This window comes from Lutra lutra, chromosome 1 (genome assembly GCF_902655055.1).
Source record: "Lutra lutra chromosome 1, mLutLut1.2, whole genome shotgun sequence".
Taxonomy (NCBI): Eukaryota; Metazoa; Chordata; class Mammalia; order Carnivora; family Mustelidae; genus Lutra; species Lutra lutra.
In genome coordinates this window covers 214,755,040-214,781,967 of record NC_062278.1, presented here as the reverse complement: position 1 = coordinate 214,781,967, position 26,928 = coordinate 214,755,040, and the positions used below count along the sequence as shown (strand labels likewise).

General features: G+C 57.1%; 2 protein-coding genes and 1 non-coding gene across 13 annotated transcripts; all 3 read right to left on the bottom strand.

Annotated features, from left to right (window-relative positions):
- Window positions 1-172: 172 nt before the first annotated feature.
- Window positions 173-5,552, bottom strand: FBXW9 (F-box and WD repeat domain containing 9). Of its 6 annotated transcripts, XM_047701342.1 has the most exons (10): window positions 4,911-5,548; window positions 3,637-3,776; window positions 3,431-3,559; window positions 2,363-2,475; window positions 2,186-2,277; window positions 1,205-1,353; window positions 1,001-1,114; window positions 781-870; window positions 622-687; window positions 173-549 (listed from the first exon to the last, which is right to left on the bottom strand). In XM_047701342.1, exons 1-10 carry the CDS (start codon window positions 5,317-5,319, stop codon window positions 475-477), a joined length of 1,377 nt encoding a protein of 458 aa, XP_047557298.1. In that variant the 5' UTR covers window positions 5,320-5,548; the 3' UTR covers window positions 173-474. The 6 variants fall into 6 exon arrangements, with proteins under 6 accessions (XP_047557298.1, XP_047557291.1, XP_047557276.1 ...); XM_047701335.1 differs by having other exon boundaries at window positions 1,001-1,353; window positions 4,911-5,549; XM_047701320.1 differs by having other exon boundaries at window positions 622-870; window positions 1,001-1,353; window positions 4,911-5,551.
- Window positions 5,553-6,886: 1,334 nt separating this feature from the next.
- TNPO2 (transportin 2) lies at window positions 6,887-23,476 on the bottom strand. Of its 6 annotated transcripts, none has more exons than XM_047701286.1 (25): window positions 23,394-23,476; window positions 21,054-21,165; window positions 20,306-20,381; window positions 20,070-20,219; window positions 17,315-17,421; window positions 17,098-17,231; window positions 16,913-16,994; window positions 16,716-16,838; window positions 16,495-16,613; window positions 15,626-15,686; window positions 15,360-15,525; window positions 14,997-15,149; window positions 13,239-13,464; window positions 12,863-13,034; window positions 12,335-12,421; window positions 12,148-12,255; window positions 11,899-12,057; window positions 11,184-11,271; window positions 10,899-10,997; window positions 10,229-10,324; window positions 9,855-9,960; window positions 9,490-9,589; window positions 9,336-9,410; window positions 9,067-9,194; window positions 6,887-8,982 (listed from the first exon to the last, which is right to left on the bottom strand). In XM_047701286.1, exons 2-24 carry the CDS (start codon window positions 21,150-21,152, stop codon window positions 9,087-9,089), a joined length of 2,694 nt encoding a protein of 897 aa, XP_047557242.1. In that variant the 5' UTR covers window positions 21,153-21,165; window positions 23,394-23,476; the 3' UTR covers window positions 6,887-8,982; window positions 9,067-9,086. The 6 variants fall into 6 exon arrangements, with proteins under 6 accessions (XP_047557242.1, XP_047557231.1, XP_047557267.1 ...); XM_047701275.1 differs by lacking the exon at window positions 23,394-23,476 and adding an exon at window positions 22,650-22,803; XM_047701311.1 differs by lacking the exon at window positions 23,394-23,476 and adding an exon at window positions 22,650-22,803 and having other exon boundaries at window positions 9,093-9,194; window positions 9,855-9,930.
- On the bottom strand, window positions 13,114-13,182 carry LOC125090188 (small nucleolar RNA SNORD41). The gene has a single exon (XR_007124233.1). It is a non-coding gene; the product is annotated as a small nucleolar RNA SNORD41 (small nucleolar RNA).
- Window positions 23,477-26,928: the final 3,452 nt, after the last annotated feature.

Here is a 26,928-nt window from a genome sequence, read left to right as displayed (position 1 = left end):
CCTCCCCCTCCTCACACACACCCACATCCACTGGCCCACAGACAAGCATAGACAAGGTTATTGTTACGACACTCACAGTCAGACCTGCCTCCCCCGCGACACAGACTGTCTCCCAGACGGTCACACACCCAGCGGCACCTCCCAGTCCCAAGCAAGCACAGGCAGGGCCCTCGAGGGACACCAGTACATCAGGTTTATTTCTCCTTCGCTCTGGAAGGAAAGCAGGTATCCAAATCCTAACAAAAACAGGGCCCCAGGGAGGAGAGCAGTCCCCTGGGTGGGCCTGAACACCAGCTCACCTCCCCTGGTGTGGGCCACGGCCAGTGGGGCACAGCTCACCACGGCCCAGACTCCTTGTGCCTCAGGGCTTCGGGACAGGGCAGGGGCAGCACCAGCACAGGGGGGACGGTCCCCCGAGAACAGAGGCCACGGCCCAGCCTGTGGGCCGGCAGATCCATGTCCGCATCCTCCTGCTCAGGCCTGCAGCCTCCAGACCTCCAGTGACAGGCCCCCAGAGGCAGCGACCACCAGGTTGCCCTCTGCGCAGATCTGGGGATGCAGGGCAGAGGGAGTCAGGGGCGCTCTGGGCACCTGGGCAAGGCACAGGGGGCAGGGCCTTACCCCATTCAGCACGTTGTTGTGGCTTCGGGTGCAGATGGTCCTCGGCGGGTCCGTAGGCACATGCACCTGGGGAGGAGGGGCAGCGGGCAAAGGTCTGGCCATGGGCTGCTGGCTGGTGGGGGCAGGGTAAGGGAGGGGAGGCCTGTCTCGGGGGCTCACCCGGATGGTCTTGTCGGTGGATGTGGTGTACAAGGCCCCCAGTGAGTGTTTGATCCCTGTGATCTGAGACCTGTGGCCCACGTCAAAAGACTGCAGGAAGGAGGGACAGGGAACACTCAGGGAAGGCCTTGCCCAGGGTCAGCCCGCCAGCTGCCCAGGGGGTCAGGAGGTAGGGAGGAGGCCCAGGGACTGTTGGGCAGGGGCCAGCTCCCTGGCAGACCCGGACGAGCTGGAAGCGGCCGTTGTGGTTGGCGAAGACGTGCAGCAGGCCCTGGTTGTCACCAGCCCAGAGCTGGGGCTCCTGGTAGGACATGCAGAGCAGGTAGGAGTCCAGCTGTGGGAGGAATGCGGGACAGAGCAGCTCAGGCCGGGCCAAGCCACCACCCCATGCCCGGTCCCTGCGGGTCCCCTGGGGAGGGTCCACCTGCAGCCGCTGCAGGACGCTGTTGGCCCTGCGGTCGAACACCACGAGCGTGTGGTCCTCGCTGCCTGAGATGATGTGCCGGTCGTCAGCCAGCAGCGCCAGCACCGCACTGGAGTGCAGCCGTCGGCTCTTCAGCAGGGCCGGGCCGACTTCGGGAGTGATGCGGCAAGGAGGGAGACATCAGAGCCCCTGCCCCCCACCCCCCGACCACCCCTATCCCGCTTGGCACAACCCTTGGTCTGCTCTGCCTGCCCCCATCCCGTCTCTCTCCTCTCTTGTCCCAGCAAGGTCTGGGGCCATCCAGGGCCCCCAGATCTCAGCCCTCCCAGCCCCCAGCCCAATCCCATCTACTCTCAGTACCTAGCTGATCTCAGCGAGTTCCCACGGAAAATGCTTCCGCTCCCAGGCGGGTCTGAGCGAAGCCCCACTCCCATGACCAGGCCCCCGCCTCTGGCCCCGCCTGGGAAAAGACCCCTAGGCCTACAATTAAAATAAGAATGAATAAAGAAAGAAACAACAGAAAAGGCTCTGGTGCTGGGCAGTGTTTTCCTAGGCTTTTTATGTAAGCTAGTATTTAATCCACCAATGTTCCTACTGTCCTCTCTTCCTATGAACCCTATGGGGTTGGGGTTATTATCCAGAACTTACAGACGGGGACACTGAGGTTCAAGCTTGACAGCTAGGATGTGGGGGAGTCAGGGTTCTAGGGGCTGCTCCACCTCTCACAGTATTGAGGCTCAGAGGATCTCCCGCCCTCCAGACACCCCAGGTGGAGGGGGCTGCCTCTGCCCCCAACACCCATCCCCCGCCAGCTGCCTCTGCTGGCCCAGCCACAGCACAGGCCGCTCGGAGTGGTCAGCATCTGGTTGAGACTGTCATCCCAGCCAGGCTGTGAGGTCCAGTGTCTCCTTCCCCAGCATGGCCCTGGAGACCCCAGGCGGCCCTCCTCTCCCCACCTGGGTCCCCGGGCCCCCGGCCCACCTCTGGGGTCGTAGACGGTCACCTTCTTGTCATAGGTGCCAGTCACCAGGATGTCAGGCCGGTAGGACAAGCACAGCACAGCCGCCTTGCCCCTGGGAATATACAGAGCCCGAGGCTTGGGCTGTGACTAGCTGGGACCCAGCCCAGCCCCGCCTCCCCGCCCAGGACCCCACACACTTGATCTCGCCGAACTGCTGCCCATCAGCTGCCATGTCCCAGAGCTTCACCGTGCTGTCCCAGGAACCAGAGCACACGCGGTGGTCCAGCGCTGCTAGCGACCACACCCAACCCTGCAGACCAGACCCAGTGGTCACCCCCATTCCAAAGGTAACAAAACCAAGGGTTGGAGGAGGGAGACAACTGACCCCAGAAGCCAGAGCAAGGCAGCTCCAAGTAGAGGTCAGGACTTAGGTCGGTGGGTCTGTCTGACTTCAGAACCCGGGAGGTGCACACCCACATAGAATGATACTCCTAAGTCCAGTCCCTGCCAGACTCAGCACCTGTGGTGGTTTGGGGCCACGTAACAAGTCGATTAAAAGTGGGGCCTCCACTCCATGACTGGAGCAGATGAAGTGCTCTCCCTCAGTTTCTTCACTGGGAAAATGGGCACCAAAAAACAGCGCCTGCCTTGGGAGCTAATAGGCACAAATCACTAGCTGATGGCTAACCCATTCCTCACCAAACTCCCTGAGGAGAGTGCTGTAACCGGGTCCCATGCTACAAACGAGGACACTGGAGCACAGAGAGGTTGTGTCTCTTGCCCAATGTAACACAGCCAGGGAGTATCAGAATAGGGATTTGAACCCAGTGGCCTAGCTCCGGCACCAAGCTCTTGGCCACCTGCCTACACCACCTCGGTGACTGGTGGCAGTGGTTTTCCTCCACAGCCGCTTCTCATGAGATGACCGCCATGCTCAGAGCTTTGCGAGCCTCACAGGCAGCCTCGTAACTGCCCCGCCCTATGCCTCTCAAGGTATACCTGATGTCCCCCCAGTGCCTGCTGTGTATCCCAGCCCAGGCGAAGCTCTACGGCATAGTCATCTCATTCATGCTCATCCTAAACGAACCCTAGACACAAGTAGAAATGGAGGCCGAGAGAAGTCCCACATCTCACCCAATGTCACAACAGTCATGGCAGAGCAAGATTTAAATCCACAACGTCTGGGGCGAAACTCCTGCCCTTAACCATGGCACCCTACTCAGGCCCCACCCCTCCATCCCCTATCTGGCCTCCTAACCCCTCACCTTGTGGGTGCTGTTCTTCTCGGAGCCCAAGGCCTTGACTAGAACCTGGCTGGGTTCCACCCCCAGCTGCCGCAGGTCCCACAGATTGACATTGCGATCTCGGGAGCCCGACAGACAGAACGCACCGCCCTGAGAAGAGAACAAGGTGGTGGTGTCAGAATCACCCTGGCCCAGCCCTGCCTGCCCCTCACCGAGCCCCACCTCACCTGGAGCAGCAGCACCGAGTCAATGGAAGCAAAGTGCCCATCAGCCAAACAGAAGTACTCAGCCCAGCGCCCATCCTCCGCCCAGCGTGACAGGTGCTGCTCCAGCTCGATGCAGGCTGTCGGCCAGTCGAAGTCCTCCTCTGTGGGGCATCATGAGCAGGGTCCCCAGTGGGCAGGAATCCTGACATCCACAGCAGCTGTCCAAGCCCACCCCTGGCTTCCAGGAAGCCCAACCTTCACCAGACTTGGAGAGAACCCCACCTGGATCCCTGACCCCACCCAAGAAGGCCTAGAATCTAGCTTTGGGACCACCAGCCACCCACCTTCCAAGCAGGCTTAGGACTACTCACCCCAGTTTCCAAAAATAGAGTAACTAGAGCCTCAGGACCATCTTTGCAGGTCTCAACCCCTGACCCAAGTGTGGAGGACAGTAGCCTCAGGATGTTAAGGTCCTGCCTCAACCCTCAGGCAAGGCATCAGAACTAGGACATTTTGCCTCCACGATTTCAACCAAACCCAGGGAAGTGTTCTCAGATTAGTTTCTGTAAACGTGGGAACCTTGTCAAGATGTAGAACTCAAGGGCTAGATGCAGAGATTCAGTGGTACAATGGGGCTCAACCAACTATGTTTATCAGGCTGTTCAGGAAAGCCCCATCAGTTCAAGCTGACCAAGCTGTCTTATCCCCCAGGTATCAGTGACCTCAGGGACAGGAGGAATTACTACCAGCCCCCAGCCTAGGTTAGACCCTGGGCTTGAGGATTCATCTGTGATTGCTAGTAGCAGGGATCCTAACCTCTAAGATGTGGCTTGATTTAAAGTTTGCAGGCTCGGGGCCTTTAGTCCCTGCCCCATCCCTACCTAGATCAAGACTGTAAGGGTGGAGAGCTTTGACATCACCAATTGCTAGCTCAGCATCTATACCCAGAGGATTCTTGGCCTTACCCCGAACCCCAAGAGATTCCAATTGCTAAGACTTCAAGTCCCTGTGTCAACCCCCAGCCAGGGTTCAGGTCCGTGGTACCACCAGACCCCAAGCCTAAGGCTCATTGGATCCTGAGTTCAGGGACCCCAGCCCCCCAAGGTAGATTTCCACAGCCCCAGGAGCCCCAGCGCCTAGCTCATGGTGCACCAAGAGGTCAGGGGCTTTGGCACCATCGATAACTACCTCAGCTTCCACCCAAGCCAGGACCACCAGGAATCGTGCTTCAGGGCGGTGCTCACAGCACCCCAGCCTAACCTGGGCAGCTGACCCCGGCCCCCAGGCGCGCGCACCTTCCACCACTGGGTAGGGCGCGCGCACGCGGCGCTGCGCGCGTAGCCTCCAGGTGACCTGGTCACGCACGAGGTCGCGCAGCGTGTGGCACACGCGTGGCAGGACGTGGAGCACCAGGCGCGCGTCTAGGTAGGCGCAGATCTCGAGCAGCAGCTCCGGAGGAAGGCTCAGCAGTCCCGGGACCCCTACGGGCGCACCCTTGGACGCCGCCCGCGGCTCCAGGGCGCCAGGGGATGCGACGGGCGCGGACAGCAAAGGGGCGCGTGGGGGCCCCCCTCCGACTTTCGGCGGACTGAGCACGCGGGCCACGTAAGCCTCGGCCTGCGCGTCGGGGTCGGGCTCGGACTCCGGGTCCGAGTCATCTTCCCAGGCGCGGGGATCGTCTCGCGGCCCTGGGGGCAGCTCCATGGCGACCGAGGTGGGCGCGGCCAGCCGGGCCCTGTCAGCCGAGGGCCCGCGTCCCGTCTCCTAGGCAGCGCAAAGGCACTTCCGGCGCCGCTTGATGACGTGTCGGCGCTGGCGCTGACCGGAAGCGAACGCCACGTGCGGGAACAGGCCGGGTTTTAGAATCACGCTGTTCTGAGGGCTTCGGTGGTGCAGCTGCTGCAGCCTTGGGCTAGAAAATGCCTATTCCTGTTTCTAGCGTTTGTTAAAAAGGCATCTGTGGGGGGCGCCTGGGTGGCTCAGTGGGTTAAAGCCCTTGCTTTTGGCTCGGGTCGTGATCCCAGGGTCCTAGGATCGAGCCCCACACCGGGCTCTCTGCTCCACGGAGAGCCTGCTTCCTCTTCTCTCCCCCTGCCTACCTCTCTTGACTACTTGTAATCTCTGTCAAATAAATAAATAAAATCTTTAAAAAAAAAAAAAGGCATCTGTGGCAGTGCTGATGCGGACGGGCGGCTGAGCCTGGTTCGACGCGGTTCTGTCCAAAGCACCTCTCACAGGTGGCACTGAGCTTAGAAATGCAGCCCCTGAGTTGAGGCTAAACCGTAGCGGGATTCCAACTCCTTCCGGAGACAGAAACGTGCAGCTGTACCGCAGGGGCTTCAAGTTCTCTGAATTATCTACAATCGCCCTTATCTCTCATTTATGGAAAGCGTTTCTTAAGCCAGGCAGTATTAACCGATCCATGTAAATGTCTCAGAGCATTGCTGTTCAGCCTCTTTGGATATCCACGTGGATCTTTGCTCAGCTATCACCTTCGCAGTGAGGCCTTCTCAGAGTATCCTACTGTAAAGCGGACCATCTTACCAACGTTCTCTCTCCCCTCCCAACTTTTTCTCTATGGGACATACCACTGTTCCGCAGTTTATCTCCTATTCGCTCACCAGAATGTACAACACGTTTGTTGAATGAATGCTGGGTGTATGTCAATGTCAGGCTTTTGTTTCTTTTCCCAAGTCCATGCAGGTGACCTTTGGCAAGGTTGAAGTAGCAGCAAGATTTTACTGAGGCTGTGTGTCCCAAGAACTTAGCAATTCTCATTTGCCTCTGTAATGCCGCTCACACTTACTACACCTCCCACAGGCCAAGTGCCAAGCTTAGCTTCCTACAAAACTGTCCAACCTGCCCAGTGACCCAGAGTTGCGAGGCTAACCAAAGATGAGGGTGCCACAAGACTGCCCCTTAATTTAGTGTAAGGCGATGGGATCTTGAACCTGGGCTGTTAACACTAATGGCTCCCTTTTAAACTGAGCTCAAGACATTCCGTGAGCTGTAATTCCATTCCAGGGGACACCACACGTGTATGTTACCACATCTAATCTTTTTCCTTCACATTCACCTTCCCATTTTACTGGGAAGAAAAGTGAGAGGCTTGGGATCCCAAGAAATGTGCCTGGGTAACACTTATTTCCTTCCTCCCGAATTATTTCCTGAGTCCTGTGCATCCCCATTTCTAAGACATTCCAAGCCCCGCTCCACATCTTTTCTCTACTGCCAAAGCCAAGCATACAGGAGGCCAGATAGAGACCAAGGGTTTCACAAGAAACTGATCTTTACTCAACAAAGTTCTACACAAGTGGAATCTCACGCCACCTCGGCGCCAATCCCCAGCACAGCACAGTAACAAATGGACAGACCCTGGAGCCCGTAGGAGGAAGAGGGTGAGGGGGAAGGAGGGATGTGGGACAAAGAGGGACTGCAGATCGAGGCCAGTCAGGGTCCGCAGCCCTGGGCAGGGGAGAGGGTTGAGAAGCTGAAACTTCGTTGTGCAAAAATCAACCAAAAATAAATAAAAAAATTAAATAGTTTCCTTAAAAAAAAAAGAAGAAGAAGAAGAAAAAGAAGAGGAAGAAGAAAAGAAAGAAAACTAGAACCAGGCTCCCCTTCCCTGAAGGTGGCTGGAGCGCCCCATCCTGGGTGGAGAAGGGGTCATCAATCCCATCAGACACCCAATCCATCCACACACCCCAAGACCCAGCAGAGGATGCTCCAAAGAACTGGATTACCAGAAAATTAAATGGTACCTAATTTTCTTTTTCTTTTTTTAAACAAATGGCTTCCAGAGACCTGCTGGAGTTTCACAGGGTAGGGAAGCCAGCGGAGTTAATGGAATGTGCACCAAGTGCCCCTCGGAATAGAGGCAGGGCCCAACCTTGTCTAGGAAAGACAAAGGGCTATGATGGGGTTGGGTCCAGGGCCCTGTAGGGATGAACAGAACAAGCCCCGGGATGTAGGAATCCAGTCAAAGCCCCACACGACCCCCAAAAGGCCCCCCAGTAAAGTAAAAGTAGGGGAGGAGAAAAAGGAAAACAGTAAAGGGGCTGCAGGGCCCGGTTCAGTTTTGAGGCCAACTGGGAAGTAACCATGGCCCCTCTCTAGGGGTGCCTCCCACATGGTGACTGCATCCCCAGCCCATCCCAGAAGGTCCTCTAGAATCACTGTCCATGGGGTCTTCTAGCCCACAGGGAGCTGTTGATGAACAGGAAGCCCCAGGGACAGAGTGGGGTCAAGAGGTGGACCACGTTCTCCTCCTCCAAAGGGCTCGATTTCCTTCTTGCTAGAACATAAGCTTTCATCCCTGATCCCATGGATTAAATGGCCCAGCCCCAGCCCTCAAGTTAAAACTCAGGCTGGAACCTGAGAGGAGGGCTCTCAAAAGCACAGAGAAATGGGCTGCCCTTGAAACCAACTTGCTTATGGAGAGATGCAGGGGTAGGGATCAGCAGCTCTGGCTGCCCCCAGCTCCCTTCAGGAAAAAGACCCTGGCCCAGTGTCTTCAAAAGTCACTGGGGCACAGTGGTGGTGGTGGTGGGTTGGGGTGGGGGGGGGAGAAAGGGCAGCCTCTGGCCAGACCCAGCCCCTCTGGCAGTCCCCCGCTCTTCTGGCTGGGACAGAGCAAGGATGGGGGACACACAGGCTGCGGCTGCCACAGAGCTGGCAGGAAGTGTGCGGAGCAGGTCCCAAGCGTGCGCGTGCTGACTTGCGCGGCCCAGAGATGGCCGTCCTTGTCCCCCGCCCCAGGGTCCCAGCGGAGGCCCCCAACCCACCCAGCCCTCCCCAATCACCAATTCCGGCAAAACAGCAGAAGCTTCTTAAACTCTAGATGCAGGTTACACGGAAGGCCTTACGGGTTAACTCAGGGGTTCACTAATTCTACTGTCTCCATGCAGTCGGGGAAATGGTGGGGCGGCTGGCCCAGCCCGGCTGGCTGTGGCGCCGCACATGCGTGTGTCCACGTGTGCACATGTGAGTGGACGTGTCTCTACAAGGACCCCCCTCCCCGCCTGCTTTCCCCTCGCCTCATCCTAAGCCGGATTTGGTCGGCCGTGTTGAATCTTCCCTCCCGCGAGGCTGGCCCACATGGGCTGCCTGAGGTGACCCCGATGGAGAGCAAAGGGCCCTTGCTGCCATGAAGTCCCCCCCCCTCCCATTTGTAGGATGAGTGTGGAGACCCCACCCACCTGCCCGCTGGCCGGCAGGCCACACACACACCCATGGCAGGTAGGTGGACGGGGAAGGCGTCTGGATTTGGGTCCCGCTCACTCCTCCCTAACCCCCCTCGACCAGGGCACGGCGACTTCTGGACGCAGCGCGCTCCCCAGCAACCCCTCCAACGACGCAGACAGAAACCTGTGGGGAGAGGCGGGGGTCAGGGCCTGCGCTCTACACCCCCCCACCCAACACCAACGGCCCCCCGGCATGCGGCCTCCTCACCTGGCGGTCGTGATGCTCGTCTAGACCCCATAGAAGGCAGCCAGCCTCTCCTTGAGCAGAGGCGGGAACTGCTCTGAGAACTGCTGCCAGTTCTCCTCCCCAACTTGGTCTTTGAAGCCGTGGAGAATCTGCAGGGAAGCAGGAGGTGAGGTGTGCCCCGCAGCAGAGCCCTCTGAAGGCAGCCTCTCCCCCGGGAGGCTCCCCCTCCCTCCCCCCACCCCACCGCCCGCTGCCTCCCAGGACAACATCAAGGCTAAGCAGGAGTTCACCTTATAAAACATGTCCCGAAGGTCGTCCTTCGGGCTCACCCAGGAGGCTACAGCGTCGCAGAAGAAAATAAAGTCCTGAAACGTGACAGGTCCTGTGTGAGGGGCCGCCCGAGCCCAGCCCCAGCGCCTTCCCTCTGAGCCCGGCGGCCCCGACCTGCACGACGCCCCCGGGGTTGACGCCTATCATCATGCAGATGCCTCGGAAGGCTGAGTCCTTCTCCTCGTTGTCCCTGATATTCCTGAGGGACGTGCACCTGTGGGGGAGGTGAGCGGCAGGCAGTCAGCTGGCGGGGCTGGGGCAGGATGGGCATCTGTGGGGGGCAGTGGGGTCGGGGTGGCGGGTGGTGGTGGGTGGAGCGGGGGGTTCGGCAGGCAATGTGGCTGGGACGGGAATCCGGGGGCGGACACAGGCCTGGGAACGGGTCAGGCCCGCCCCACCCGCCCTGCTGCCCAAGCCGCCCGACGCAGGCCCCACTTGGGTTGGGGGAGGGGACACGGGAGGGATGGGGTGTCACACACCAGGGCCGGATGAACTGCTGCAGCATGGGGGCCACCTCCTGTGGGCACACGTAGCCCAGGCGGCCGATGGTGATGGCTGGAATGGCAGAGGGACTCGTCAGGCGACCTGCAACCCCGAGCGGCCCCGGGACGGTACGTGGCGGGGCCTCTGGCACGAGGCACCAGCCCCGCCCCGTGGGCCCCAAGGGAATAGGCCCCACCAGGGTCTCCCCCGATGAGCCCAGCATCTTCCCTGGAGCTCTTCCAGAACCCCCTCTCGGGTCTTCCCAGACACCATCCCTGGTTCTTTCCCAAAGTCTCTTCACCGGTACCCTCCCCGCCGGGCAGCCCGAGTCCAGGAAAGGGAACGGCAACTGCTCAGGCCTGGTGCCCACCTGTGTTTTCTAGCAGCGTCTTGGGTGTGTTGGGCCGGTTGATGATCTCCACCAGGTTGTTGAGGACCATCTGCACGTAGGGCTGCATCTCCGCCCCTGGGGGACCCGTCAGTCAGAGCCCCACGGAGCCCACAGCACCCCTGCTTATCCCCAGCTGCACCCAGACACTGGCCAACTGCAACCAGCGAGGGGACAAAGAACATTCTCCAGCTGGTGCCCCGCTCAGGACCCATGACCATCCAGGGACGGACCCACACCTTCCAAACACCAGAAGCTTCCTTGGAGCTACTGTTCAACACCAGGGTCAGGCCACCATTACCCACAGATTCCCTGTGGGGGGAGGGGGAGGGAGGACATGGCCACAATCTCCCCAGCAATCACAGTGGGTCCTTCAGCCAACTGCACAGGGCGGGAGGCCACCAACAGTCCAAACAGAACCCACTGCCCATTCAGCCTCTTTGGAAAAACCAACCACGGGTGCCCTTTCAGCCATCCGGCCAGGATGCCGGAGGAAATGGACTCAGAGAAGTCTCCTTGCACGCCCCACCACAGAGGCACTCAAGAAGCCCCAGGGCTCTCTTATGTGGACCTGTCAGGCCGAGCCCAGGTCCAGCGCCCCGCGGGGAACAGGCCACGGAGGAGTGAGGGGCGGGGACTGCCAGGGACTCACCCATCTGCATGCAGATCTCACCGATGGCCCAGGTGGCATTGTTGCAGACAGAGATGAACTCAGGGTTCAGGTTGGTGCCCAGGATGGGCATGAACTCGGCTGGTGGAGAGGAGGAGGAGTGCTCAGCAGGAGGGCCAGCCAGGGCGAGCTCCTGGACCCGGCCCGGTTGACCCCATCAGACAGTACGAATACGACCCAGTTTGGTCACTGTCCTCCCAAAGTCATTTCTTCATCACTTGAGGCCAGAGTTGGGGTCATGGGGTCATGAAAAGAGGGGCGTCCTACCGATACAGGGCTTGACGTGGATGAAGCAGGCTTTGGTGAGATCTCCCAGGAGGGCGAAGGAGCTCTGCCGGACCTCAGGCATGGAGTCCTGGGGGCGGGGGTCAGAGAAGGGTCAGTGTGGCAAGGCTCTGTGCCCCCCAACCAGCTGGGGTCCTGACTAGTCCCTCAGGGTAGAGCAGCTGGGGGAGCAGTCCCTGGGGCACAGCCTGACCCTGTCACTTCCCATCACGGGCCCCATCTGTAAAGCTGGGACTTAGGGCACACTGAACCACAGTATACCCCTGCCTCGCTCAGGGTACCACTAGGCAGGGAGCAGTCCTAGCCACTGCCCACCCTGACACACCGGGCGTGCGTATGTATAGAGCTAGGGGAGCTTCTGCTTTTGTATTTCTTCCACTTTTTTTTTATGTCATGTCCTTGCCCAGCGTGGGGCTAGAACTCATAACCCTGACTGAGATCAAGAGTCACGTGCTCTACCGACTGAGCCGGCCAGGCGCCTCTCATTTTTCTTTTTAATTTTCTCTGTCATTAGCTTATTCAATGAGATTTGAGTCATGCCTTATTTGAATCACTTTTTAAAATAAAGACAAGCATGTTTCTCCCCTGTGGGTCCCCTCCTCCAGATGTCCGCTCGGCACCCCAGGGCCTCGCGTCACCACAAGAGGCCTGCCCCGCCGCCAGCGGGCTCACGGGGTGGGGGTGAGGGGCCACCCACCTGCATGCACTGGAACAGCAGCGTCATGATGTTGCTGCGGGCCACCAGCTGTTCCACGTGGCCGCCCAGGCCCTCGGCCAGGCCGCTGAGCAGGTCCAGCGCCACGATCATGAAGTCCTTGTCGGGCGCCTCGTACTGCTCAGGGTGCTGGGTGTACATCTGGGCAAAGACGGGGCGGCCGGGCACGTAAGGGGAGTGGGCCGGGGCCAGGGTAGCCGCAGAGGAGCGGAGGGGCAGTGGAATGCTCACCATGGCCTGGGCCAGAGTCTTCTGCACCAGGGTGACGCAGCGCTGGTAGACGGGCTCGCAGTAGGGCAGGAAGCCGCTCTGCAGGGCAGTGGCCACCGACGACAGGCACTGTTCGGGAGGAGGGCAGGAGAGGTGAATTCGGGAAGAATGGGGCGGGGCTTTGGGAGCCAGCCAGGAGCCCACCCACCTCCAACAGAGGGAAAAGGTCCTTGTCTTCATCCTTGAGCTCGTTCCACTTCTGGATCAGCGGAGGCATCAGCTTCTGGATGTATTCCTGGAGAGGAAGCATGAAGTTGGGGCTTCCTGGGTAGGAGGGGCAGCCTGGCACCAGCAGGGCTCCCTGTGACTCAGAGGCACCTACTGCCTGAGCGATGAGATCTGAGCTCCTTGCTGTGGCTCAGGGGGCCCTATGAGGCCCTGCCATCCAGCCAGACCTCCAGGGCCAGCTCAGCGGCTCCCTTCTCACTGTCCATGCCCCACCCGCCCCACTCCGCCCCCTCGGAGCCAGGGTCAGCCCCTCCTGGTTCCTGCAGGCCCCTGAGCTTCCCTAGCACAGCACTTACCACACTGTCTCATAACTCTCTGTCTCCCCCACTAGACTGAGAGCAGGGCGAGGGCGGGGGCCAGGTCTGTCTGCCTGTTGAGGTCACGGCCATGTCCCACTGGCAGCAGAGGAGCACAGGGCTTGAGAGAGGGAGATGCTGTGGGGTCTCACCGGCTGGTTGAGGTGGTGGCCCACGGAGTCAGCCAGGGTGCCGATAGCATCGTAGAGGATGAGCAGGTTCTTGTGCTGGTACTTGCCGAAGGCGAAGACAAGGGTGTCCAGGATATAGCTGAGGTAGGGTACCAGCTCCGTGCAGGCCTCCTCCTCCAGGGTGGCAAAGGCACTGGAGTAGGGAAGGGATTTAGTGGACGGCCACAGGTGGGGCTGGGCCTGTGGGGGACGGGAGGGGAAAGGGATGCCCTTGGGATCAGACAGTACGAATACGTAAGAAATCAGCATGATGTCAAGATCACGAGTGTCATCACTTCCCAGAAGGCAGCTGGTGGGGCAGGGGCGGGGGCCGAGGGGGCCGGGGGTCGAGGGTCACCTGCAGGCCGCCTCCTGCACCCTCTTGTTGCCATCCAGGATACGCTTGAGCAGCTCTGTCATCAGGGGCTTGAGGTGCATGTCGGGGGGCTGGCTGACCACCCAGTGGGCGTAGCGGCTCAGCGTCCAGCAGGCAATGGAGCGGACCAGGGCCTTCTTGTCCGACAGGCACTGGATGAGGTGCGGGATCAGCTCAGGCAGGTAGGGCACCATGCCCTGCATGCAGCCTACAGGGACGGGCATGAGGGCAAGCCTGAGCCCCACTGGAGCCAGCCACAGCCACCCTCCTGGGCAGAGCTCAGCAGCACCTAACGCGGGGGACGCCGAGGCTGGGAAAGCCAGGGTGGGAGGCGGCATCCGAATCTGCCTTTCCCCTCCGTCGGCGCCACCCTGGCATGGTCACTCACGGATTCACAGATGGCCAGGCAGCACAGTGACCAACATGGATGGAATGTACTTTTCTTTCAATTTTTAAAATTTTATTTATTTTGGGGGGCACCTGAGTGGCTCAGTCATTAAGCCTCTGCCTTCAGCTCAGGTCATGATCCCAGGGTTCTGGGATCAAGCCCCACATCGGGCTTTCTGCTCAGCGGGAACCCTGCTTCTCCCTCTCCCACTCCCCCTGCTTGTGTTCCCTCTCTCGTGGTGTCTCTCTCTGTCAAATAAATAAATAGAAATCTTAAAAAAAAAATTATTTTTTCATTTTATTTTTTTAAGTAGGCTGCATGCCCAGCTTGGAGCCTAGTGCAGGGTTTGAACTCACAGCCCTGAGATTAAGGCCTGAGCTGAGATCAAGAGTCAGATGCTCGATCAACTGAGCCATGCAGGCGCCTCTTTCCTTTATTTATTTTTTTTTTTAAAGATTTTATTTATTTATTTGTCAGAGAGAGAGAGAGAGAGAGCGCAAGCACAGGCAGACAGAATGGCAGGCAGAGGGAGAAGCAGGCTCCCCGATGAGCAAGGAGCCCGATGTGGGACTCGATCCCAGGATGCTGGGATCATGACCTGAGCCGAAGGCAGCTGCTTAACCAACTGAGCCACCCAGGCGTCCCTATTTTTTTTTTTTTTTTAAGATTTTATTTATTTATTTGACAGAGAGAGAGAGAAATCACAAGTAGGCAGAGAGGCAGGCAGAGAGAGGGGGAAGCAGGCTCACCGCTGTAGCAGAGAGCCCGATGCGGGGCTCGATCCCAGGACCCTGAGACCATGACCTGAGCCGAAGGCAGAGGTTTAACCCACTGAGCCACCCAGGCGCCCCCCTATTTTTTTTTTTTGTTAAACTTAAGCAATATGGGGCGCCTGGGTGGTGCAGTGAGCTAAAGCCTCTGCCTTTGGCTCAGGTCATGATCTCAGGGTCCTGGGATCAAGCCTGGCATCGGGCTCTCTGCTCAGGAGGAAGCCTGCTTTCCCCCTCCCCCTGCCTGCCTCTCTGCCTACTTGTGATCTCTGTCAAATAAATAAATAAAATCTTTTAAAAAATAATAATAAAAAAATAAATTTTTAAAATTTTATTTATTTTGGAGGGCGCCCGGGGGTTCCATTCAGGCCCAGAGGCGGAGGGGAAGATTTCTGTCCCAGAGCTGTTTGGCGGGGACTGAGCAGGCCTCTGAGAGAGAGAAAGAACCTGCAGGTGGGCTCAGCCGGGCTCAGCCGGGCCCCACGGCTACACAGCACAGCCCGGCCCGGGCCAGCTCCGGAGTGCCGTGCCAGCACAGGGCTCGGGGTCAGGCCCTCCCACACCAACCAGCGGGGCACTCACCCTCAGCGATGGCGCCCAGCACCAGGATGCCTGACTCTTTGACCACCCACTCAGGGTGGAAGAGGAGTCCCTTGAGCAGGGGGAGTAGGTGGGGCAGCAGCTCCTCCCGGAAGACATTGGCCAGGACGTCCAGCGCAGCTGCCGAGCACTTCCCTGGGACGGGAGGGGAGATGAGGAGGCAGGTTCAGGGAAGCCCTTTTGGACAGGCTGCCAGCCTCCGAGACTGTAGCCCCAGGATCAGAGATCATGTGAGCACCTTCACCATCTGCTCTGAGTAGGCCTCTCATCACCTCCCGAGAGAGGCAGCCCCTGGGCTTGCTGCCCTCCCCCACCCACCCAGCCCCCACAGGCCGGGCCACGCACTCAGATTCCAGTCAGACAAAGCATCGTCATCATCATCGTCCTCTGCGTCCTCCGAGCCATCGGGCCGCTCAGCCTCATGGGGCAGTGTCACTGTGCGGGACTTATGGAAACGTGGCTTGATGTCCTGCTCGCTGTCAGGGACTGCCTCGTCCTCCTCCACGTCCCCCTGTGGGGCCGGGCAGACCACTAAGCACCAGCGGGGCCCCCAGCCTCAATGCCCCGGCCCTCACCTGCCCGTGCATGCCCGACAGTGGGCCCTGACTGACCTTGAGCAGAATGATGTCGATTTCTGAGTATTTCATCCCATTCACCAGGATGGGGATCAACCTGTTGGGAGAGACGCTGCTCATCAAGGGGGAAGCATCGAGCCAAGAAGCAGTGTATGGAACTTAGGGGTATTATCCTGACCTAGTTTTAGCGGCTGGGACTGAGACAAAGTGGACACCACTCCTGGCTCCACAAGAGGGTTCCTGACCCAGACCTGGCCACTCAGGGAATTCTAGACCTCTGAATACACCAAAAAGCTTAGGACAGTGGCTGCTCCCTAGCATACTGTAAGGCAAGGAGGACTTAAGGCTCTTCCCCGGGATGGGCCACGTCAAACAAGCAAAGAGGCAGGGCAGCCAGTCTCCCCAGCTGGACCCCATGCACCTGGGGACTGGAAACTTTGATTCATGACTTGGCGATAGGCAAGTGATCCAAGTTAGTCAAGGAGGGTCAGCCCTAAGACTTGTGCTGCAGATACTAGCTGAGACAGAATTTCTTTCCTCTGAGGTCCCTAAGCTTGAAGGTAGCAGAAAGCCACAACACTACAAAGGAGGAAGGTCGGGCCTGATGACAAAGACAACACAGAGTGTGTAGATCGGAGACCATATTGACGTCTTTTACATCCTTTGAGCACCTGGATCCAGCTATACCTGAAGCCTCTGTCAACTTCATTTTTTTCACCTGTAACTTACCTAATTTCTAAGTCATTAAAAACTACCATACTTGCTAAATAAACATACGCAGGGATAGAAAGTAAAGAGAGATAGAGAACACAGACTGAGGGTAACACAGGGGATAACCAGAGGGAAGGCAGAGCACAGCAAGGGACAGAGGCTGAGGTGGGGCAGAGGGCAGGAGTGGCACTCACTGGACCAGGTGGGAGGCCAGGACTTCCTTGCAGATGGGCTGCTCGGCCAGCGTCAGCCAGAACTCACAGGCCTCCAGGGCCACGTTCTCATCATGGTCCTGGGTCCTCTGCAGCATGTACTAGGGCAGAGTGGGAGAAAGGCTAAGGCCCGGTCCAGCCAGGGGTGCCTCCCCCAACCCGCCTGCCCCCCAGCACGTGTGCACCTGCCTGGCAGGGCTCACCTGGATAATGCTGTGCATGTGGGGGATGAGCCTGTCAATCCGAACTTCTAGCAGCATCACCAGGGCACGGCACACGTTCTTCCGCACCTCAGGGTCATCGTCCACAGCCAGGGCGAACAGGTGCTGCAGGGAAGGTGGGATCAGCGACAGCATGGCGCTCGGCCCTTGCCCTGCTCACTCCCAGCCCGGCAGCCCACCTCGATGAACGTGTCGATGTTGTCCATCAGCGCCTGGGCCCGGTCCATGATGAACTGGTTCACGCAGGCGATGGCATGGGACCTGGCAGGAAGCGGGCACCTGGGTCAACCCTGACCACGCCCCCTCCAGACCACGCCCCCTCCAGACCCCTCCCGCCCCGGGAGCCCCGGGGAGTCGAACTCACCGGATCTTTGGGCTGCAATGCTTGAAGAACTGTAAGAACTTGGGGATCATGATGTTGAGCGGCCTGTTGAGGGCATCACTGTCCAGGAGCTCAGATGAGTCTTCGCAGATCTTCTGCAGGGCTCCGAAGGCTCCCTGAGCGGAGAGGAGTAGGCAAACAGCTGTGAACCCCGGTCCGTCCCAGCTCCCACCCAGGTGGGCCACAGCTGGTCACCTACCTCACAGGTGTTATAATCCTCCGAGTTGAGGAGGTTGCACAGCTGGGGCAGCAGCTCAGGCCACATCTGCAGCTCGCCCTTGGAAGCGATGGTGGTGATGAGAATGCCTGCGGCAGCCGGGAGAGGACGCTGCCTCAGGATGGGTGCTGGGTGCGGGCCCGCCGCGCACTCGCTTCTCGGGCTCACAGGCTTTCTGTGTGCAGTCCCCCAGAAGCCCTACCCACTCCATTCGAGGTCCTCTGAGCTGTAAGCCAGCTCCGCTGCAGGCTCTGGGATGCAGCACAGAACTAAAGGCAAAATCCCTGCTATTGGGAGCTATCTAGTGAGAGAGGTTTCAAGGTAAAAATAAATCAGCAAGGGGCACCTGGGTGGCTCAGTCATTAAGCGTCTGCCTTCAGCTCAGGTCATGATCCCAGTGTGCTGGGATCGAGCCCCGCATCGGCTCCCTGCTCGGCAGGAAGCCTGCTTCTCCCTCTCCCACACCCCCTACTTCTGTTCCCTCTCGCTGTGTCTCTGTCAAAAAAATAAATAAAATCTTGGGGTGCCTGGGTGGCTCAGTGGGTTAAAGCCTCTGCCTTTGGCTCAGGTCATGATCCCAGGGTCCTGGGATGGAGCCCCACATGGGGCTCTCTGCCTGCTTCTCTGCCTACTTGTGATCTCCATCTGTCAAATAAATAAGTAAAATCTTTTAATTATATATATATATATGTATGTGCATATACATATATACATATACATACATATATATGTATGTATATATATACATATATATAATCTCTTTTTTAAAAAGTTAACAAATATAAAAATCAATCAGCAAAAGACCTGGGAGGCTAGGCGCCGAAAGCTAAGGGGGGTGCGTAGTAAAGCAGAAAAGACACAGGCAACGGCTGAGGTTGAGGGTGGCAATTTTTTTTTTTAAGTTTATTTATGTTTTTATTTTTTCAGTAATCTCTACACCCAGCATGGGGCTTGAACTTATGATCCCAAGATCGAGAGTCTCAGGCTCCTCTGACCAAATCAGCCAGTCGCCCCATTTTAAAAATGGGTGGCTAGAACAGGCCTCACCCAAGGTGATACCTTGCCATTGGAGCAAAGACCTAAAAGAGACGAGGAAGGAGCGATCCAATTCCCCGGGGCAAGAGCATCCTGCAGCCCAGGCAGAGGGAAAGGCAGGTGCGCAAAAGGCCTGGGGCAAGGGCAGGCCAGGTGCGCTCCAAGATGGGTGAGGAGCCAGAGGGCGGAGGTGGGGGCGGGCAGAGGGAGGTGGTGAGGGCTGAGAGGGGACAGGCGCAGGTTGTGGCAGCCCGTAAAGCCCTGGGGAGACTTGCAGAGGCCCACGGGCAGCCTGCAATAGGTATGCACAGAGCGAGGGCCAAGAGGCAGCCGAGCTGAAGTAGGGTGAGAGCAGTGCAGAGAGGGTACTAGAAGCCAGGAGGTGGCAGTGTTTTCCCAGCAGGGATAACTCTGCCCCACCATCCCTCCAGATGACCCTGCCTCCTGCTTCTGCTAGGGAAGATGTTACCTGCACCAGGGAGACTGTGAGGACTTGGGAATGCAGGCCCAGTCCCAGTCCCATCCCTTCCTGTGCGACCTTGGCCACATGGCCCAACCTCTCTGTGGCTCACTGGCGGATAAAAGCACACGCTCCTAGGGCTACTGAAGTTTCAATACCTTAATTCAAACACTCAGAGCAGAACCTAGCTACGCAGTAAACTTGGTAAGTCCAGATCCTTCTGCTGGCCTCACAGGGGGTGTCATCAGGCCTATGGGTAGCAGGCCCCAAGATCAGGACTTCTAGCAAGACAGTATCTGGCTCAAACTTAATACTATTTTTCTGTCTTTACTGCACATTTTTAACATTGTGTTCCCTTTACTGCAAGTAAATGTCTTTTCTTTTAAAAGTCATATAGAACTTTCTTCTAAAGACAACTTTTAAAAGTTGACATTAATCTAAACAATAAAAACAGAAGTCGGCTATATGTCAACTACACCTCAGTAAAGGTGAGAAAAGAAGCAAGTCAGTAACAAAGAGCTGGGCTGGTGTTTCTCAGTAGCCAAGTGGCGGGAGGTAAAATTGCTGGAGAATTCTCAGATGTCCTTTTTTTTTTTTTTTAAAGATTTTATTTATTTATTTGACAGAGAGAGAGAGATCACAGTAGGCAAGCAGAGAGAGAAGAGGAAGCAGGCTCTCCACTGAGCAGAGAACCTGATGTGGGGCTCAATCCCAGGAGCCTGAGATCATGAACTGAGCGGAAGGCAGAGGCTTAACCCGCTAACCCACCCAGGCGCCCCCTCAGTTGTCCTGTTATCTTGCTCAGGCAGCCCTCCTGGGGGTCAGGATGGTCCAAACACAAACCAAACTTCCATTTCACCCCATCATTACTGGTGAGAACTAGCTGAAAACATGAACTCCACAGGAGGGGGTGGGGAGCATGCCCTTGTCTTCCGAGTGTGCTACACCCTCAGGATCTAAAAAGAATCCTGGATATTGAGTGACCGCCTCCAGAGTGGGAACAACGGCTGTCTTGGGAGGGAGTGGTTCAGAGCACAGACCAGCGCTGGTTGCTTCTGAGCTCTGCTACTCACCAAATAAGGCCCTTAACACCTCTGTGCCTCAGTGTCCTCCTCTGAAAAATGGCAACACCAACAGCACTACCACCCACCATGTACTGGAACAGCCAGTGAATCGATGCCCTTAACACACTGAAAAGCTCCTTTCCTGGGAGTAAGAACTCGGGGTGCCACCCGCTCTCACCTATGGTCGCTCGGATGAGCGAGGAGGCATCGCCAATGTTGTTCAGGCACTCCTGCTTGATGAAGTCGGCCACGGGGGGCGGAAAGCTCTGGTAATGTGCCTTCACATTGTTCTTAAGGATGAGACCGCTGAGGGAACGAGTTGGCTCATCTGAGGCAGGAAGGCAGAGGGTCAGGGGAGCACGGAGGAGAAAGAGGGGTCCCACCGGAGTCCGGGGGAGGGCACTGAGAGCATACCTTCTGACTTAAGTCTGGTCAGGACAAAGATCAGGTAGTTGTTGAAGTCGGGAAACTGGTTCAGTTGTTTGAGTTTCTGCCAGGTTGTTAAGGGACTTGGGAGACAAGGGCCTTCCCCAGGTGGGTTCCCTTACTGTCGTGTAGCCAAAAGTCCTTCTGATCACTGGGACCAGGCAGACAGCTCCTGAGACCCACCCGTCAAGCCCCGGGCCAGAACAGTACAGCGCTGCAGGCACACCAGTATCACCAGGCGGGTGGGAGTCAGCAGGCCAGTGGGAGAGCACGCCTCAGCTTCCCATCCACTCTCTCAGACCTGGCTGGAGCAGAAGAGGGTTGCCAGAGCCACTCGGTCCAACCGAGGCAGCAGTTACTCAGTCCTGCTCATAAACAGTCCATGTTGCCTGCTTTTTTAAAAAAGAAGGGAATCTATGTTTTCAAGTAAAACTTGCTGATAGTTTAAATACCTTAAACTTTAACTTATTAAGTTTAACTATGCATCGCCTGGGAAAAAGAAATGGTAACCACAAACCTAAGCAAAAACTAAGTGCCAGCCCCCTCCCCCACAGGGCCACATTTCCTCTAGAGATGGGACCCAAGAATTCTAATCCCTAATTCTCTGCCACAGCTAGCTCCTGCCCTAAGAGAGTCTGTGAACTTGGGAATTAGGGAGTCAAGCCCTTTCCCCTGGCCTCCAGGGGCTGCAGATGTCTGCCCTGTTCCCCCTAGACCCGGAAGGAAGGAAGGATACGTCCTGCACGATGCGCTGCGTGGCTGTGTTGGGCGACTGCGAGTCCTTGAGCAGCTGCAGGACCTGCTGCAGACCCTGCTCATCTGGCTGCCAGTCCATGGCGCAAGGTGAGCTGCGGGGGTAGGGGCCAGGGGTCAGCACTGGGTCCCAGGGGCCCCGTGTGAGACCCGGGCTGAGCCCCCGTGGAGGTGGCTGCAGCGGCAGCGCGACGGGAGCGCCCTCGGCGGACAGGCGGAGGCTGCCGATCCACACCGGCCCAAGTGCGGGGTCCCCGCCAGCTGCGCCATCCACGACCGCACAGTCTTGGGCTCGGGAGCGCAGGTGAGGGAATCTGGAAGCGGGCGGAGGGAGGCGGTGGCGGGGGCCAGTGGGGCCTCATCCGGCCTAGCACGGAGCCTTTGTCCCAGGGCGGCCCATGCCGCCTCCTCCGGCTGCGGGCGTTAAGGCTTCCGCCAGCCTCACGGCCGCCAGGCAAGGCCCCAGCCACCTCTCCATCCAGTGGCCCTGCTCCAGACCGCGATAGCGCCCCTGTCCCCGCGATCTCCCTGGTCCAGACACGGTCCCCAAAGTGCCCTCTTCTTCCGAAAGCCAGCCCTCAAGCTCCGCCAGATCCCAGGCACCTCCTCCGCCTCGGTCTGGCCCCTGAGCCTCCCAGATGCACGGTCCCAAGGTACTCCAGTCGTCCCGATTTCTGCCACCTCCCCTAATCCGTTCCTCCAAACGGAGCCAGTTGCCAGACGCTCCTCTTTTTGGCCTAGCCAGACTCCATCCAGAGATTCCCCTTAATCGAGTCCGAAGCAATCCCCGGACAGGTCCTAGTTGCCTCTCGGAATGAGAGCCTGCCAAACCCGCCACCCTGTGAAAGATGACCCCTGGACAGGTCCCTGTCGCTTTCCCCAATCAGGTCTGGCCAAGTCTCCCCACCACCACCACCTCCTGCCCTAGTCAGCACTAACTCCTGCTGGCAGATCTCTGTTGTTTCCCCGAATCAAGTTTGGACAAGGCCCCCACCACCTCGAAGTCGAAACCCACTTCTTCGGATCTCTGCAGCTTCCCTAGTTAGGCCTGGCCGAACACCTCCTGGAGCACTCCCCTCAACGGATCCTAGCGACGCCTCGAAGTCAGACCTAGGAAAGCCATCTGGAACCAAGTCCGACGACCCTCCTTCTCAGGGTCCAAGAAGACCCCCAACTTTTCAATGAGACCTCATCCAACCAGATCCAACCAAAGCCCTGTCGAAATACCCCCCCCCCACACACACACACCCGATCCTCGCGACGTTCCCCAATCAGGCTCTAAGGCGCTTCCCCCAGATCCCCTCCAGCCCGACCCCAGCCTCCCCACTGGCCCGATTCTCGAAGCACCAGGGTCTCGCCCGGCTCCAAGGCCCCGCCCCCTAGCCCCAGCTCGGTTTCCCCCTCCCCCGCCCCAGCCCGTTCTTACTGCCTAGCGAATGGGGCCCAAACCAGGTTCTCGGCCTTTCCCGGTCAGGCGCGGCTCCGACGGCCGGGCCGCGCGCGACGCAGATCCAGAGCCCCGGGAGGGTCAACGCAAGCCCGGGCTCAGCCGGTCGGACTTCGGGTAAGGCCCACTTACCCGGCCCCGGGTGGCAGCAGCGGCGCCGTGCGCTGCGGCTTCTCCTGAGACTCCCGCGGAAGGAGGGAGCCAAAGAGAGGGAATGAAAAAAAAACGCGGCCGTGGATGAACCACGGCGGCTTCCGTACGCCGTTCAAATTGACTCAGCCGAGCCAATCGAAAGGCACAGCCGTAACACGTGGCCCGGCACGGGGGAGACCCAGGCCCCGCCGAGGCCGGGTCACGTGACCGAAGTGTTGGTGGCTCGCCTGGCCTCTCTGGCCGTTCGGTCTTCCCAGCGTCTCGTTTTCTCAGCGTCTCTCACGCCTGCCAGACAGCCGCTTCCTTGCTAGGAGCTGAGTTTGGTGGCGCGTGGGACTTTCGGTATTTGGTGGGCCCGTGAACCTCTCGGCCACAGCCAGTTGTGCCTTTCACCCCCTCCTCTACGAATAGAACTGGGCCTTTCCCCGCGCATCCAGAAGATTCCTGAGAATAGCACAGTAGGTGTTCTCAAGGAAAGATCGGAGGGAATTCCTGAGCCTAGCGTGAATATTAGACCCCCAGACACAAAGGAAGGACTAAGCCACTCAAAAGGAGTTCCTAAGATAGGCTGCGTTCCTGCAGAAGCCTCAGCCACATTTTGTGTATTTATTTTCCAGTACTGTTTGATACTTTTTACAAGGATAGGAGAAAAACCCACAAGGATATAAAATTCTAAACGAAATGAATCAACGCTGAAGTGAAAGGCCTAACCTCTTTCCCTACCTGAAGCTGAATGAACTGAAACAGACCAGGAAATTTAGGGAAGGGCAGGTTCATGGTGAAAGACATGGTAATCCTTGCGCCATCTAAGAACAAAGTAGGGCACCTCTTTTAAGAGTGGAGCAGCAGACGAGGGAGAAGCTAGAGACACTGGGCCCTCGGTTTCCCCATCTCCTGGCCAGGCTGATAAACAGATAGGCAACCAAAAAAAAAAAAAAAAAAGAAGAAGAAGAAGAAGAAGAGGCAACCTAGGGCCACTCGGGAGTCTTAGTTTCCCGGCTAGTCAAATGGGCTTAAGCCTAGTTTGCTGGGTTAGAGATCACCAAGTTAAGCATTACCAGGCCCGCTGCAAACTGTTCTTTGAAAACTTGGCTTTTACCCTGGGAGTCTCAAGGCCATCCTTTCATTGTATTCAGCCACGCCCTAAGCCAATATTTACTGATTTTAATCAACTAGGCCTCTAATCTCCAAGGACAACCCAGCCCTGCCTTGAGGAACTTTTTGGCTCCAGGAGTAGCAGGTCAGTTTTTGGTCCAGCCTGAAGGAAGGGGACTGGTTTCTCAGCCAACTTCCCCTTAGCCAAAGTCCGTGCTCCTTTGTTCATTTATGGAAAAAAGGTACCTAAGTCCTCCCTTTCCAGCTAGTACTGGGGCCTTCCAGACTTGGGAAGGGTCGGCTGGCGCCTAACGCCAGTCGGAGACTTACTAAAGGTGTAATCGGGTTTTACCTATTAAAACCGAAACCCGGTGGAGAGACACGTGCAGAAAGCGGCCTCTCACGCATGCGCAATGGCCTTCCCGCGCACACCCTGCGGAGCTGGAACTACAAATCCCGTCTCACCGTGCGCCCGCGTCACCGTGCCTATGGATTCTGGCTGTGGCTCAAAACCTTGTGGTTCGGAGAAACGCCCCCCCCCCCCGCCCCCCCCACCCCCGGCCCACCTCCCTGCTCAAGGTGGGCGTTGAGCTGAAGGAAGAGTGATATTGAGGGACTGGGACTGGAAGTTTCGGGAGGGGGTGCTAATGGAGTTTTCTGCTCAGGGTTGGGAGTTGCCCCAGATAAGGGTCAGATGGTAAGAGGGCTGGAGATGAGCGAGAGAATTTAATGCTCACCGTCTCCTGTTTATGTGTCAAGTTTCCAGTGGTCCTGCGCAAGCCTCGGGAGCGAAGAGTCAGGCAGAATAAAGAGACCCCTGCTGTCTTTGTGGTCCACGATACTAGCCTTCGTATAATAACAAAAGTCTTTCTTCCTACTCCCAGCTAGTGGATTTAAGTTCCGAATCCAGGCTTTTCCCCCATTTCTTTTACTTTACTTTTGTTTTTTAAGTAGGCTCCATGCCCAGTGTGAGGCTTGAACTCACGGCCCTAAGATCAAGAGTTACATGCTCTACCGACTGAGACAGCCAAGCACTTCATATCCCTATTTCTTAAGCACCTACTTTACTGCCTATCTTAACAGCCCTGTACACAGCAAACTTACTCCAAACTAGAAGCGCTCAGTACAAAAAAAAAAAAAAAAAAAAAAAAAAAAATCAAGGAGCCGGTGCCCAACCGTGAATCTGAGATGGGAGACAAAGTCCTCTCCGTTTACAACAGCCTCCCGGTCCGAGCATCTCTTCACAAGGCACCCACCTTTAAAGGTCACCATTTCTCAAACAGGTCCCCCAACCCAAGCCAATTGCTTCACTTGGAAAAACAATGACAGCTGTTTTAAATAATGTCAGGGTTAATGTTGACTTCAATATTGCCGTTATTTTAGAACTTGACTGTAGAGATGCTTCCGTATTCTACCCCTATTATTTATTTATTTAAGAAGGTGAGAGAGAGAGAGAGTACACAAAGGGAGAGGGAGGAGAAGCAGACTCCCTGCTGAGCACGGAGCCCGATGTGGGGCTCTATCCCTGGACCCTGGGATCGTGACCTGAGCTGAAGACAGACACTTAACCGAATGAGCCACCGACACACCCTTACCCGTTTTAGACATGAAGAACTTAAAACACAGAAAGGCTGTTACTTACCCAAGATCACGCCAACCAACAGGCACCAGAATAGTTTGAAGCCGCAGCCGTGCCACTCACCAAACCCTGAATTCGATTGTCCTCCCCTTCAGACTTTCCCCGGGTCAGGACTGGTGAATGTAGTGAAGGGGGACGCTGGGACTCCATCAGCTCCTCCTGCCTCCTGACACTCCAGAAAAGAGGCTGAGCTGCTGCAGGGGCGACCTACTTCTCCCACTTGTGTTTCTTTTTAAAGATCCAGCGGCTGCTGGTGCCTTTGAGGAAGGAGGTAAGGGTGGCACATTAGCTGCCTATGTCCCCTCCCCCAACACTACATCCCCAAGGCTAAAGTTACACCTGGGCCAGTTCACCATTCCCAAAGTAGGAGGGAGAGAACTTTGAGCCAATGTAGAAAATATTAAATCAGACAAGCCTAAGTGTATTAGCGAGAAATGAGAGGGGCAGGTCTCCTGTTCCAAAGCCTGCTTATGCTTTTCTCTTTAACAAGCCAGGCCATCTTTCAGCTCAGGGTCTTTGTACGTGTTCCTTTGGCCTTGAATACCTCCAAGGATCATCTTTAATGCCTTCAGAACTTAGGAGAAGTGTTACCTTCTTAAGGAGGCCATCCCTGATCAACTTAAAATTGCCGTCTCTCCCATTGATCTTAGTTCCCCTTTCATACCTCCCCCTCCCATAGAATGTATAACCGTTTGATGTGTTCTGTGTTCTATTTTGTTTCCTGTTTGCTTCCTCAACTAGAATGTTAGTCCCACTGGAACAAGGAGTTTCGCCTGTTTTGGTGCTTAGTATTTGGAATGCCCCACCCAATTTCCCATAGGCCGGAGGTGGCAGTCTGAGGCCAGGTGGGTACCATATTACCTCATCTGTCCTCCCTCTGCCTACTCGGGTCTCAGGTACCTCATGGCCACCATGATCCTCCTGATGGACAGGGATGGGAGCCTGAATCTGGGATGAGCAGGGGTGGCAAGCTGCTCGGCATTCCTGCATGGGAAGGTCTGGGAGGTGAGCCCATGACTGGGGGACCCACATGTGGCTCCAAGTCTAGAAGGTTTGAGAAGGGAGATTTGGGAGGCAAGGACCTCTTAAAACATTTGTGGGCTCAGTGGAGGAACAGGCAGTTAGGCAGTTTCCAGGACGGCCCAGAAGTATAAGGAGCACTAAAGGGGCACTAGGGAAGTCAGGCTTCCCTTAAACACCCCGTCCCCTGACATGTCAATAATCATGTTCTGCAAGGTGGTGTTTGTGCTCCTTCTGATCATATATTATACACAAGGGTGGGGTCAACCGAGTCTCACTGGAGAGGCTGCAAGCGCAACCCCACCAAATCCAGATCCCAGCCCTCCTCACCTCAACCGCCCACACTCTACCACCTCCCCCGCCAAATCATGGCCCAGCCTCATCTCCAAGTTCTGCCCCAGCAGCCAGAGGGGGCCTGTTAAGACAGAGAACCCATAACCTATTGCTCTTTAGCTCATACTGCCCCCGCAACAACGAAGACTTCCTCTTACCAAGAATGAAGTC

Excerpts from the sequence above, each read along its gene's own strand:
- FBXW9 (XM_047701319.1), bottom strand. The coding sequence starts at position 5,319 with ATGGAGCTGCCCCCAGGGCCGCGAGACGATCCCCGCGCCTGGGAAGAT. Across the intron at positions 3,560-3,636 it reads ACTCGGTGCTGCTGCTCCAG|GGCGGTGCGTTCTGTCTGTC; the intron begins GTGAGGTGGGGC and ends TTCTCTTCTCAG. Across the intron at positions 1,354-2,185 it reads GACCGTCTACGACCCCAGAG|TCGGCCCGGCCCTGCTGAAG; the intron begins GTGGGCCGGGGG and ends TCACTCCCGAAG.
- TNPO2 (XM_047701311.1), bottom strand. The coding sequence starts at position 21,152 with ATGGACTGGCAGCCAGATGAGCAGGGTCTGCAGCAGGTCCTGCAGCTG. Across the intron at positions 17,232-17,314 it reads AGGATTATAACACCTGTGAG|GGAGCCTTCGGAGCCCTGCA; the intron begins GTAGGTGACCAG and ends CTCTCCGCTCAG. Across the intron at positions 13,035-13,238 it reads GTGCAGGAGGCGGCCTGCAG|TGCCTTTGCCACCCTGGAGG; the intron begins GTGACCCTCGAC and ends TCCCTACTCCAG.